At 33.7% G+C, this 14,168-nt stretch overlaps 1 protein-coding gene across 2 annotated transcripts in view; it reads right to left on the bottom strand.

Annotated features, from left to right (window-relative positions):
• Nucleotides 1-1,604: 1,604 nt before the first annotated feature.
• LOC125670419 (kinesin-like protein KIF19) overlaps nt 1,605-14,168 on the bottom strand; it is a 30,758-nt gene continuing 18,194 nt past the window's right edge. For both annotated transcript variants that reach the window (XM_048905570.2, XM_048905571.2), the window contains 14 exons: nt 13,866-14,145; nt 13,204-13,388; nt 12,641-12,788; nt 12,216-12,300; nt 11,950-12,027; nt 11,764-11,825; nt 10,902-11,086; nt 10,441-10,654; nt 8,834-8,955; nt 7,961-8,067; nt 7,209-7,743; nt 6,718-6,766; nt 4,460-4,531; nt 1,605-3,901 (listed from right to left, as the gene is read on the bottom strand). In XM_048905570.2, the coding sequence (XP_048761527.1) occupies nt 3,795-3,901; nt 4,460-4,531; nt 6,718-6,766; nt 7,209-7,743; nt 7,961-8,067; nt 8,834-8,955; nt 10,441-10,654; nt 10,902-11,086; nt 11,764-11,825; nt 11,950-12,027; nt 12,216-12,300; nt 12,641-12,788; nt 13,204-13,388; nt 13,866-14,145 (2,229 nt within the window). In that variant the 3' untranslated portion in view covers nt 1,605-3,794. The remainder of the gene's footprint in view (nt 3,902-4,459; nt 4,532-6,717; nt 6,767-7,208; nt 7,744-7,960; nt 8,068-8,833; nt 8,956-10,440; nt 10,655-10,901; nt 11,087-11,763; nt 11,826-11,949; nt 12,028-12,215; nt 12,301-12,640; nt 12,789-13,203; nt 13,389-13,865; nt 14,146-14,168) is intronic.

The raw sequence follows: 14,168 nt of genomic DNA, 5'->3' as shown, positions 1-14,168 counted from the left end.
TAACATACAGACAGCAGACAAAAAGTTCACTTGAGCTTTCAGCTCACGTAAGCTAAAAACTGTCCCAAACCAAGTGCACCACGAGGACAAAAATCCTGTCCTTACAGCTTCATCCCAGTACCATGACCAACAGAATGTGAAATGTTTAGATACAAGATGTTAAATTAAATGTTTAGATACAAGATGTTAAATTAAATGTTTAGATACAAGATGTTAAATTAAATGTTTAGATACAAGATGTTAAATTAAATGTTTAGATACAAGATGTTAAATTAAATGTTTAGATACAAGATGTTAAATTAAATGTTTAGATACAAGATGTTAAATTAAATGTTTAGATACAAGATGTTAAATTAAATGTTCAGATACAAGATGTTAAATTAAATGTTTAGATACAAGATGTTAAATTAAATGTTTAGATACAAGATGTTAAATTAAATGTTTAGATACAAGATGTTAAATTAAATGTTTAGATACAAGATGTTAAATTAAATGTTTAGATACAAGATGTTAAATTAAATGTTTAGATACAAGATGTTAAATTAAATGTTTAGATACAAGATGTTAAATTAAATGTTTAGATACAAGATGTTAAATTAAATGTTTAGATACAAGATGTTAAATTAAATGTTTAGATACAAGATGTTAAATTAAATGTTTAGATACAAGATGTTAAATTAAATGTTTAGATACAAGATGTTAAATTAAATGTTTAGATACAAGATGTTAAATTAAATGTTTAGATACAAGATGTTAAATTAAATGTTTAGATACAAGATGTTAAATTAAATGTTTAGATACAAGATGTTAAATTAAATGTTTAGATACAAGATGTTAAATTAAATGTTCAGATACAAGATGTTAAATTAAATGTTTAGATACAAGATGTTAAATTAAATGTTTAGATACAAGATGTTAAATTAAATGTTTAGATACAAGATGTTAAATTAAATGTTTAGATACAAGATGTTAAATTAAATGTTTAGATACAAGATGTTAAATTAAATGTTTAGATACAAGATGTTAAATTAAATGTTCAGATACAAGATGTTAAATTAGTGAGAACAAGTGTGTGGACATGCTATTCTCACAAAATCTTTTGTCACAAATGGAATGAATACTAGATAACCTATTAGGTGTTCTTTTTGCTTTGTATTAACATAGGTATGTATTTAAACATGTTTCATGGGGTTTTGGGGGGGGGGGGCACACAGATTTTAAATATTTGTTTTGATATACATTTTATTTTGAAAGTTATGTGCAGCTAGGCGTGTCCAAACGACACAAATGTACCAAATATACATTACTGCACTGGGGTTACATCAGTGCAACAGGGTCAAGGTGAGGACACCCCTGCATGAAGTGTGGACGATTAGAGTGCACAGTGTTCCTTTTTTCACCTTAGTTCCTTCCTTCGTCCCCCTTGAGAAATATGACTTTTGTTTTCACCGTGATGCAATCACCGATTCTTACTTCTTTTTATCAAATTGAAATGTAGAGTCCAGTCAATGGTGTTAAAGCATCCACAATAATGAGGACCATGACTGAGATTTATCACAGAATGTTGTGATCACTAAATTCAGCAACACTTAAAACACATGAAATATGGTATAGAAATCACTTTGTTTAAAGAAATCACTGAATTTTTATTTCATTATGACATACTGACATTGTCATACATGCAATACCAGTTTTTTTTCACTGGAACATAATCAATAACTTTGATGACAATTTTCAATCTAAAAAAGAAAAATCCTTAAAAAGAACAAGAACATTCTTTACTTATTGATACATATAAAATTTTGGTTGGACAACGAAAGTCTTTCTACCATCAATGACTACTTCTGCTAAATGATAATTTTGAATCTAAGAATGAAGGTATTTTGGTGCAAGTGTTGCATGGAATCACAAGTGCAATGTCTGAAAAGGAATTCATATCAAACAATTTTAATTGATAAAAAATTCTAAATCTAGTTCAAGGTCACTTTTTCATCATCAGCAGTGTTATGTTTACAATGGCTTTCTAATCAACGTATTTCTAAGTAATTCATTTTTTTTGGATAAAGTTTTGTTCATGTACATGTATATAGCCTTTACGGCACATTTTCTCTAATATCATATAATGCCACAACATTACTGTATGATTTCAAAAGACCATTAAAACAAGTAACAAAATAACAATCCAGAAAAAAAATTAATTTAAAAATAAACAACAATAAATAACAATACACGAATGCATCAAAATGATACACAATAGCAATGAGACAGGAATATTGCAATGCAAAAAAGAAATCACATGTGGCAGCTTGAATAATTCCTGTCATATGCAACATTTCTCAATAATAATATAATTTTTCGTGACATATCAGGTACAATTCACTTGCATCCTGGCTTGTTTCGTTAACAACAACAAAATTGGGTATATTACCAGGTTTGTTTTAGAGTTAGCATACTTTGATAATTCCTGGTTGTGAAAAGTTCAGCTTTCCTAATTATTCAATTTTTCCCATGATTTTTTTTTTATACAGATAACACAAAACAACTGAAGAGTTATTTTCCTTAAGTTATGGATTATTAAAGGCGTATAACTCTTGCAGATGCACTGAAACTTGCTCAAGATAATAATGGGGGAATTTTTTACTTCAAGGCCAATATATTCATGACAGGGGAAAAATAACAGCATTACTGTGGTTTCAATGTGTTAATTAAGTAAAATTAAAGAACCAAATTGGCGGGAACTCTCGTAACCTTAAAAAATCACTGAGAGCATGTTTTTAAAAAATTAAGTAGATCTACGTGTAGTTTGGAAAGAAGGGGTCGACAGATAACAAAAATACTGAAAATTTCACATCTTGGTAATGAATTCTTCTGTCTTGGAACAAAAGTTTACAAATATTGGACTATCCTTCATTGGTGGAAAAAATAAAGAGCATTTTCCTTTTATAAAAAAAATTAACATTGCAACAACAAATCTTGCATACAATGCACACACAAACACACACACTGGTACTCATCACATGTTAATCTGCACAGACATCAGCAGTTCTTTTATCACAGAGTCTCTTATGGCAAGATAAAAAAAAAATCTATCTGATGTAGGAAAATACACAACAATATCGCTTGCTTATGAGTGTGTCTACATTGTAACAGGGAATATTTGTAAGTGTTGTGCAAAATCAATTACTTTTTCTTCTTAAAAAATTTCAAATCCAATTAAAACTGACACAATTGTGACAGTAAAATATAGAAAAATATTTTTCAAAAGGTGAGAAAAAGCACAATTTTCAGATTGGCATAATTTAACGAAGTACACTCTCAAACATTACAATAACATGAGAAAAAAACTTTACAAAAGATTTTCATGTCTTCAAAAACTGTTAGGGTCTGATGTTACACTTACTCTCTTATAAAGCATAGCACATACAGTGATCATTGTTTTGTCTGAGACATCTCACCTTCTATAAATGGAGATTTCAAAGTCTGAAATTACAAATTTTAAAAATTCAAGGGAGAGGCATTCAGAGAGATTTGAATGCCTGCATGCTTTTATAATGACTACTAAATTCAGAAATATTCTCAGCAAAAGATGGCCACATTTATTGCTTTTAATTAATATCATGACTCATACACAAATGGAGAAATATAAAATGCACTTAATTTCTCATAATCAATATGTAAGACACTAGAATGGTGGTGACACCTTCTCACAAAAATGTAAACCTTGCAAATAAACTGGCAAGATCATGTTCTCTAAGATACAGACATTGTTTTTCTGCTGCTATGGGAACATTAATCTACCGAGGCAGGCTGAATCCCATCACAGTTATGTCCCCCTTTCTGTATGATGGAATTGTGGGAACTTTTTTCCTGTTACTCGGGTTGCCATTATGTTCATTAGATCCTGCAATCAATTATAAATGTAAGCTCTTTGAATTGGTCCATATCATGGTTAACTAAACTTAAGAGTAAGTATTATATATAATATATACATACACTGTAAACATACATTTTTACGTCAGTACTTATATCCGCTAAGTCTGCAGTTACATAAAATCCACGTAATTTCATACCAATGGACTTTAATGTATATAAGCCTCATGCATCTCAATGGAATTTCATACCCGCGAACCAAACCAAAAATGATAATCCGCAAAATTATGACCTCGTAGAATTAAATACGCCCACAGTATACAAACACAATAATGAATATCTTGCAATAAAAAAACAAATACATTTGCATGTAATACTGATTAGGACCCAGTTGCACAAAAGTTAGCTACTGGTAAATCTAACTTCTAGTTGATTAATGCTATGTAGATATGATAGTGGAAAGTTAACTGTCAGTTAAACCTAACAAACAGTTGTGCAGCTGGGTCCAGTTGTATATAATGCTCAATGTAGCACACATTTTGTTGAAATTCGATTAAGGTAGGAGAATGTGAAGTTTTTGGATCCTCACCTTTGTTGTTGTAGCGTTTGGTTTTCCCTCCTCTTTTATTTACACTTGGAGGAGTCCATTCTCTGCTTTCACCTGCAACAAACCAGTTGATAGCAAATTATCGATCACCAACTGCAACACTTTGTTTCTTTTACATTAAAAGTCAACTGGCTTATGAATTAAAATATATATTGAAGCTGATTATATAGTTCTGAACATTCCTGATAGTACATTGTACTGAAATACTGATAATAAAAAGTATTTTGTTGTTGCTGTAAAATTTGAAACTGTGCAATTAAATCACCACATCAAAAATATCTGCATGTATATTTCTGCAATATACTATTGTGCAAAGAGTTCAAATTGTGTATTTTATTTCCAATCCATAAATCCCCTGCAATTCACTCAAAATCTGTCTCAAACTGTGCCAATTACTTCAATATGCTATGAAACTTTAATGGAGTGCTTTGATAAAAGTGTGGTTGCTTCAACATTTGTCTTGCAACATCTGTGCATTAGAACAATCTTTGCTCTCTGTGCAAAGTACACTGCATCACTCCACTGTTTATTAGCACGCCAGACTGGCCTACCTATGGTATTGGCCTCAGCACTCTTGGGCAGCAATTCACTTTCTGCTGACTGTTTGCTTCTATGAGTGTAGTTCAACCCTAATCGAGCACTTCTGGGCCTAGCACCTATAGGAGGTTTCCCTTCGATCTTCAGAAAGCTGTCAGCTTTCTTAATTTTCTGTGACACATGTTTAGAGTTGTTGACTTTTGAATAGTATGGTCTGACCTTCTTTTGTGAAGGTTTGCGTTTTACACCAGCTGTCTTTGAGCTAGATTTGCCATCTGCAGTGATTTTACCCTTAGAAATATCAGTATTTTTATCATCTTCTTTAGAGGACTCATTTTCTGTTAGCAAACTGTCTCCAAGATTTGTAGATGCTAAACTATCATTTGTTATCACAGAAACCATATTACTGCTTGTTTCTACCGTTTCACTGACCTCAGCACCTCTAATGGGGGGTACAATCGTAAAAGCTGATGTACCTTTACTTGGTGTCACATTTTCAACAGATTGTACAGCACTTTTTTTCTCTTTTGCATTGTTCTTCCTAAGTTTTGGAAGATGACTCGCATTGTCCAACTGTTCTGCATTCTCACTGTCCCTTGGGTATTGTTCTTTTTTTGTGATGTCCTTTGCTTCTTCCCCAATTTCTAAATCATCATCTGCATCAGGTACAAGAGTATTCTCCCTTGAGGGCAAACTTTCATAGATCATATCATTGCTAGCTTTTGGTTCTTCTGTTTCAACAGAAGTTATTTCTCTGTGTCTGCTGGATGAGGACCTTGTTTCTTCCAGAGCATTAACCTCTTCAATCTGTGAACTTTGACCTTTGGTAGCACTTTCTGTTGCTTTCGGTCTGAATTTAGAAGATTGCACAACCTTTCTACCTGGTGTCTTGTCCTTCTTCAGTCCAGCAACTTTTGAGCCAACTTGAGTTCTGTCCCTGTATCTGATGGTTGAGCCCCTGCTAGAAATACTTCTTTTACCTCTCTTACTCTTATCTTGATCACTTTCGTCACCCCCCTCAGCAGTAGAACTCAAATTAGATCCATTTGAAATGAATGTTTGATCTCTCCTAAACCCTTGAGTTTTTGGTCTATTGACCCCAGTTTTCATTATGTCAGCAACTGAGGGCTCTGAATGTATAGAGGACAGAGTATTTTCTGCTCCAACCCCTTGTGTTACTCCCTGCAGAAATTTATTCTTAGGAGTCACCTGAGTGTATGATCTCCTTGATGAGCAAAGATCCATCTCTTTAGGGGTACTAGTAATCAAATCCCTGGGGCTTATATGACCAATGACACCATTACCAATACCAAGGTCTTCCATGGAAGAAGAAATGTGTCCCTCTGGGGCACTAGAAATCTGCCTTAGTATTTCTGCATCTTTCTTATATGTCCTTGATGTTAATGGAGACTGAATAGGAGATGTGGGCTGCTCCTCTGGGGCACTTGATATTTGTCTCAAATACCTCTGTTCCAGGACCGGGAGCTTCTTCCTAGCCCCTGTCACAATTTCAGGATAGGTCCTCACTTTTGAAGTCTCTAACTGATTGTTTTTTAATACATTCAAATGGTCCATTGATTTGCTAAATTTTTTGGACATTTTTGTTTTAGCATCAGGCAGTTTTTTTGATTTTGCAGCTTGGTATTTTTTACCTGATTTGTAACTGATAACAGAGTCATCTTTTGATTGAGTTTTGTTAGTACCTGATTTTCCATTATCTCCAAGTGACTGGGACCTTCTATTCTGAGACACCTAATAAAGGAAACAAATAGCTGATTAATTATGACAAAGAAAAACAATTTTATCAAATGAACAGGGTAAAGAGCAAAATCATGAATAACACAGAGATTACTTCCCCCTTACCTATCAGTATAAAATTAAAAAGATGAAAATGGATCATATCAGAAAACTGGAAAGTATTTTGAAATCATTTAAATTCGCGAGGGTCAATACATGTGGATTTCAGAGATTTTACAGTTCCATTAGTGGTTTAAAATTTGTGAAACATCCACGAAATCTATAAAAATTGGACCCCCCAAAAAATGCAATGATTCAACCATAGTTCTCTTTTAAATGGTAAAAATTTATGCATTATGTTTTCAATGTATTATACATTGAAAAATTGATTACTCCTATTTTTCTTTCAATGAATTTGACCAGTGATGTGAAGCATTCCAAACAGAGAATAACGTACATCGTATCCCCTTGTTCTCCTATTCCTCCTGGTGTCCCCTCTCCTGAAATTACTCTCATTCCTCAGAGGAGGCAATGTGCTGTCTGTGTTGGTACTCTGCTTGGTTCCCGTCGAGATGTTGTCCAGATTATCCTCACTGGGTGGCTTACTTAGTGGGGGAAGCACTAACTCTCCATAATTCCGGTCATGTCTTGCCAGAGTTGATGGAGATAAGTAGTCATTTTCAGAATTGCTACTCTTTTCACCTGAATTTCTATACAGTGTCCTTGGTTCACCTCCAAATTGTCGTTCTAAGTTCAGAAGGTCATTGTGTGCTTTGGAACGCTTCTTGGCAGCCAGTGCTGCAATGCTGCGCGTGTTTGAAGCAATTTCTTTCCTGTTTTCTGGAGTTCTGTTTCCGAATGCACCATTCTGATCACTGTTTCGGCCATTTGCACCACTACTTAAATTAGAGTCATTTCTCCAAGCACCTGTTAAGCTGGCCCCACCCTTCATTCCTCTTGGAGTCTTTGAAAAGAGCTTATCATCTCCTTCACTGTGAAAATATATCATCTTGAATTAAACTTGCATCATTACAGCACTGAATCCTCATAAAAATTTCTTGACATATACCTTAAAAGAAAATGTCCTACTTCAAGTGAAACAACTAATTTCACATTTAATAGAGGCACCATTTTGTACTAATCATTTCCCATAAATTTTACAATAAGACTTTAAATATGACTTTTAGGGACATAAAACGCAGTAATAACCTAGATCTGTAGGTCAGGAGATGTCCCCTTTCATCCTCCTCTGTCAGGGTACTAAGCTGATCCACCTCATCTGCAATATTCCGGTAATTACTGGAAATGGACGAAGCCTGCAACAGAACAGTGTTACATTAAACACAAACAGAACAAGGATCACCTCTGTTTAACTGTTTCAAAACATGTAATTAGCCTTAAAATACTTGTCATTACACCTGTATGCTGAATATTGGTCCACCCACACTGTACTAATAGTGTATTCTAATTATCTACCAAAATGAATGGAAAGTACATTGAAGTTATAATCCCAGGATCGATACCGCCAGATTACATGTGTATATTGATGTACAATCTCAGGATCGATACCGCCAGATTACATGTGTATATTGATGTACAATCTCAGGATCGATATCGTCAGATTACATGTGTATATTGATGTACAATCTCAGGATCGATACCGCCAGATTACATGTGTATATTGATGTACAATCTCAGGATCGATATCGTCCGATTATATATTATGTATATTGATGTGTAATCCCAGGATTGTTATTGTCAGATTATATATGTATATTGATGAAGTACCTTTAATTTGATTTGTGGACCGTGCAAATGATGTATATTTAATCTGATGCCTAGAATATGTATACTTATGAGATGCCTTTAATCTGATCCAAGGACTGAGTCTATGAGGTATATTTAATTTGATCTCTGGACTGAAATGTCCAGAACATTTTTTGTACATACCTATGTGGTGCCTTTAATCTAATCTGTAAACCCAGATTTATAAGGTACCTATCATTTTATACAGATTGAAATGTCTGGACATTTTTATATTTCTGAGGTACCTCTAATCTGTGGACTGAGTTTATGAGGTACCTTTAATCTGATCTCAGGACTGAGTTGTCCAGAGTCTTCCCTCAGCATCATTCTGTCATCCTGCTCCAGTTTATACAAACTGTACAGCTCCTCCAAATCATGTGTGGCTGTGATCTTGTTCTCTGTGAAAATTTAAACATTGAAAATTTGATGAAATGGTTGCATTATTTAATGACCAAAAATATCTGCAAGTACCTTTTATAATATATCACTCGTTTATCACTATATACATGCATTTAATTTGATAATAACTTACCTAATACAAGTCACAAGATATTTTAAAAGAAATGAATAACCATTCTAAAATCTTCACTAAGCTATGTAGTGGGGAGGTCATGTGATCAAACCTGTAAAGCTCAAATGGCTTCTCGGTAAATTTGATCATCACGTACCAATCCACTTCGTAACCCAGTTTTCAAAAAAGTTATTGAATCTATAAATACATGCACTTAAAACAGGTGTGTTTTTCTTTTTTTTTTTTTTACATATTGCTAAATCTGCCTAATTTTTAAAATTTTTGTAAATCCATAAAATTTCAACAAGTAAAATTTCATGAAAGTAAAATATCCACATGTTAAGTTTTTAACGGTATTTTACAAGAGTGTCCTTTTGATTACCAGCTGAACAAACCCCTGTTAGCTATAGAAGTACATATCGTAAATATTTCTGAACACTTTTCATTCGAATTGGTCTCTCCATACTGGTATTCCAGAACAAAACAACATATGTAGTATAGAAAAAAATGAACTATATACATTTTTAATGACTTACTTACAAGCATATGGCATTTATTATATGACATAAATACAGTAATTAAATCACTATGTACGTCCATGCATCTGATGCACTAATCTTAATCTGTATAAAATACTTTCACGTGATTCTATTTTTTTTATGGACATACTAATTTGTAAGAATATAACATGTAAAACAACAAGTTTGAACACAAATTGGTAAATATCTAGAATAACCTGTTATACAGTATGCAGTTGAGATGAACAGGCAATTTTGAAATATGACAATATTCATCCATACAACCCTAGCTAATTGTATTGCTGTGGACTTTTATATTGCAAAAATAATGAGATAGCTTTCCTTTCTAAGCTACTGATAGATTTTTGTTATACCCTGATCATATTTTATATCTGATTGATGTCCTTCATTCTAACATTACAATTTTTTACTTCCCGAAAAATTCTTTGGAAATTGAAGCTAATATTGTTTATGTAACCAAGGGATACCACAAATGCATACTAGCCATTCATACCAACACAACCAAGAAATTCACATCAAACCACACACATACACATTTACAGAGACACTGACAGTAGGTTTATTCTGAAGGTTCATCAATGAAGAGTCATAATATACCTCCTGTGTGTAAATTTCTATCAAAACACAAAAAACAGAAATCTAACTAACACACTGCATTAATTGCGATTAATGCGTACACACAGTCATATATTTTTATCTACCTGATTTTTTTAGATCTGAGAAAAGAATATCCAAATGCAAAATTTCAGTTTAGCCAATATGGAATACTAGGATTTCAAAGAAATAGTCCCATTGAAAAATATACTTCTTTTTTTTTTAAAACCTCAGCTCACCTTCCATGATTTGTTTCTGTCGTCGAATAATTTGATCGCAGAGATTTTGGTGTTGTCGAAATCGCGAAATCACCATATCTTTGCGTTTAATTTGGAATTCCCTAAGCAGACAGGCAGACTGAGTCTCCGTATTCTCAATTTCTAGTTCATGGACTTTACAAAGTAGACTGAGAATTTCTCGTTGATCTTCCGTATTGATTCTTTGTGGTATAGTCTACAATATGTGACAAAACATTGTCTCAGTCGATATAGAAGTTGTATGTAACCCTTAAAGCAACATTTAAAAATCCCTCTTTACAAATAAATGTTTCAAATAAAATGGCATCTCTGCAAAATTTATTGAAAAAAAAAGTTTTATTTATCATACTTATTTTTGCCATTTCCTCTAAAACAATTTCTAAAATTTCTACTTTCACCTGAAAATAATATCTGTATTTCCCAAAACACAATACAAACTTTACCTCTTCAATATGTCTTGTTTTGACCCTGGCCTGCTCCAGTTCCTTCATGACTGTGGCCCGTAATTTCTCTGTCCGATGCTTCTCGTCATGAAGCACTTTCAGTTCCTCCCGGGCGAGCTTTATATCCTCCGTCTCTTGGAGGTCATCTGATCCAGCCCCAGAGAGCTCCAGGGCCTTAGAATCCTCTGCAAACAATCAGACACAATGCTGACTAACCAGTTTAATTCCAGTGATTAAGCAAATCTTAAATGAGGAGACTTAACAAAGTTGAAACTCTTCAATTTGAAAAATAATGCATTTAAAAACAGAAAGGCCCAAAAGTAGGTGTGGATCTAATAATTCTACCCCATTACTCACCATTCCAAAATTTCTACAAGTAACCAAGGGACTCTGATTACCTAATCACAATCTTTTATAACTAAGGAAGGTTTCTCTTAGATGATCAAAATTTTATTTTATATAATTCAAAATAATGCAAATGTAAAGGGAATTCCAGTATAAATATATTTCATATACTGTATAAGTAGAAATTTTAGTGAGGATTGAATTTTGGCATTATTAACAAAGATTGGTTATCGCTTGCAATTCAATCATTCCTTATAATTGGTAATAGTTATCTTTCTTGGAATTATTAGCTCTGCTGAATATATCTACCCACTTTTATGGAAAAATTGCTAGAATTGTGTCTCGCTGAAAATTCCACTTATAAGGTATTTAACACAATATATACTATAGATAAACTTATTAAATCCATAGTGTCATCACACTCTACCTGTCAATGTTAATTTTTACCGATATCTAATTTTTACCTTTAATATCTAATTTTTACCTGTATCTAATTTTACTTGTATCTAATTTTTACCTGTATCTGCCTTGTCTCCCCCTTCCTTTCTCCTGGAAAATCGGGCTTTATCTAATTCCCACCTATAAAAACAGAAACAACATATATTAAACATGCAAACTAGCAAATACAATCAAACAAAATTGAGACCACTGCATAATTTTTCTCTCTCCAGCATTTACAGACGATAGCGGCTGCTGAACTTACTCGCTAATTATGAGCTGATTCCTATTGGTCTCCAGGCTAACTTCCATGGAAGCATTATTCAACTCCATTAAACTTTTCCTTGTAAATGACAAATTTCAAATATTAGTACTCATGTGCACAAGAATGTGAATATTGTATATTGAGGAATTAGAGTCATAAATCCTTTTTTAAATCAACTCGGTCGTTTACTCATATGATAGTATAAAATTCAATTTAAAAAAACCCAAGGAAAATCCATTCTGCATCAAAAACTTTATAGAGGGTACCTGAGCTCCATCTGATCTTTGAATGATATGAGCAGTTGTTCCTTTAATTTATTTAGTTCCTCTCTCTTGGCCTCCACTACTTCAGCTGTGAAAAAAAGAGCATTTGTGTAGTCACATACAAAAAGAAGAATATCAAATCAAGAATTTCCATGAATTATGGTACATGTCAGTGATATTTGAACACGTACAAATAACATATTTGCTGTACCTAACATACACTGTAAATACATATATGGAATTTACACTCAATATTGGCAAAGTAATCATCCACATATTAACTATCATTGCTCTTTATTGAATTTCTTACCAAAATAATATTTGGACCAACACTTAATGCATAAAGGTTTTCCTTTGAATTTGTGTACCGGTAATTAACATTAAACATACAATGAAGATGTGGAATTTTTACTATGAAGGCTAAGTACCCTGTACTGCTTGTATGTTGGCCCCAGGCCGGGGGCTAGACTTGTCATGGAGCCTGTGCCTCAGTCTCTGGATCTCCTCCCTAAGTTCCTGTATTATGTTGGTGTACTGGGCAATGTGGTACGACACGTCTGTTACATTTCTTCTCACCTGTTAATATTTATATGTATATAGCTGCCATTCAAACACCTGTTATCATTATATATCTCTATATGTATACAGCTTTCATCCAAAAACCTGTTACTTTAATCAGAGACTTCATATCTGTTCCATTTCACAAGTATATCAGAGTTTCTGAAAATCTAACAGTCCGAATATTTGTTTAGACCAGTAAAGGTGACAGTACTTTTCACTGTTTGGACTGGTAAAATGATTAAACAGACCAATGTGTAGGAAATTCTGGAAAAACTATTCACTTTCCATTATTATACACATGGAATCAAATTTCTATTCTCACCAATGCTGATTTGGTATTGGTCTGATGCTGAAATTAAACACTGGGGAAAAAACTAATATGTACAGTCGTCATGACTCCCAATATCATTTTACTACATGCATTGTTCACCTTTGTTTTAATATGTTTTGCTCTGTCAGCATAAACAAGGGTATTTCTAGACTCTTCAAAATGAATGGAGGCAGGGCTGATGTGGGCTATCATGACCGTCTTGCAGTTCCCTCCGAGAGCTTCCTTTAGAAGACGCGTCAGTTTACTGTCACGGTAATTCACATACTTGGATCCCCTGGTATCAGCTACAAGAAATAAAATTTTAAATTCAATGTTGTCCTCTTTGTCCACATGTAAAGTAAATGTATTCAATACTCTGCCTTGCTTCTGACAATGTTTTGTTATGATTGTTATTGATGAACACAGAGCTGCAATTTAACACCTATATTCTTTGTTGTTGCGATCTGACATCATTTAGACAATCATCCTATTGGATTGCCTGAGGAATATTTAAACACAATGTCTTACCCATTAGCCTAATTACTATTCTATTATAGCAGCAGTGACTATGCAAAAAATAAGTAATATGAAGGTACCAAATTGAAGGGTATTGATTTTTTTGTAATATTCTGGATCAGCAAAAGACACTGCCTGGCTTGTCTTCTACTATCTAGTATGTAAAGACTCAAAAACTTTATTTCTATTAACTGCTAACAAGAAGCCCCATGTGCATTTCTTCTATTGAATGACATGATCTCCTTATGAACACAAAAGCTACTTACTGAGTGCATTGATGCAGTTTCCCAGTGCAAGGAGTGATCTATTTATATGAGCACCCTCCACCATGCGCTTCCCGCGATTGTGCGTGTTAGCGGCCCTTTCTGACCCCGCCAAGTCAATCATAAACAGTCGCCCCATCCTGACTTCCTGCGTGGTGTTGCGAACACGATTCTGTTGTTTGATGGACACCTGAAGGACAGCGTGAGATCGAGAGGATGTCTTGTTGGCTGCTGTCGGCTCTTGGGTTCTCTCTTTGTTTCCCTTCAGCAACATGTCAATCACCTGAAATATACTCCCCATGAAAC

This window comes from Ostrea edulis, chromosome 4 (assembly GCF_947568905.1).
Source record: "Ostrea edulis chromosome 4, xbOstEdul1.1, whole genome shotgun sequence".
NCBI classification, from domain to species: Eukaryota; Metazoa; Mollusca; class Bivalvia; order Ostreida; family Ostreidae; genus Ostrea; species Ostrea edulis.
The sequence above is the reverse complement of the archived record's forward strand: the minus strand, read 5'-3'. Positions and strand labels throughout refer to the sequence as shown.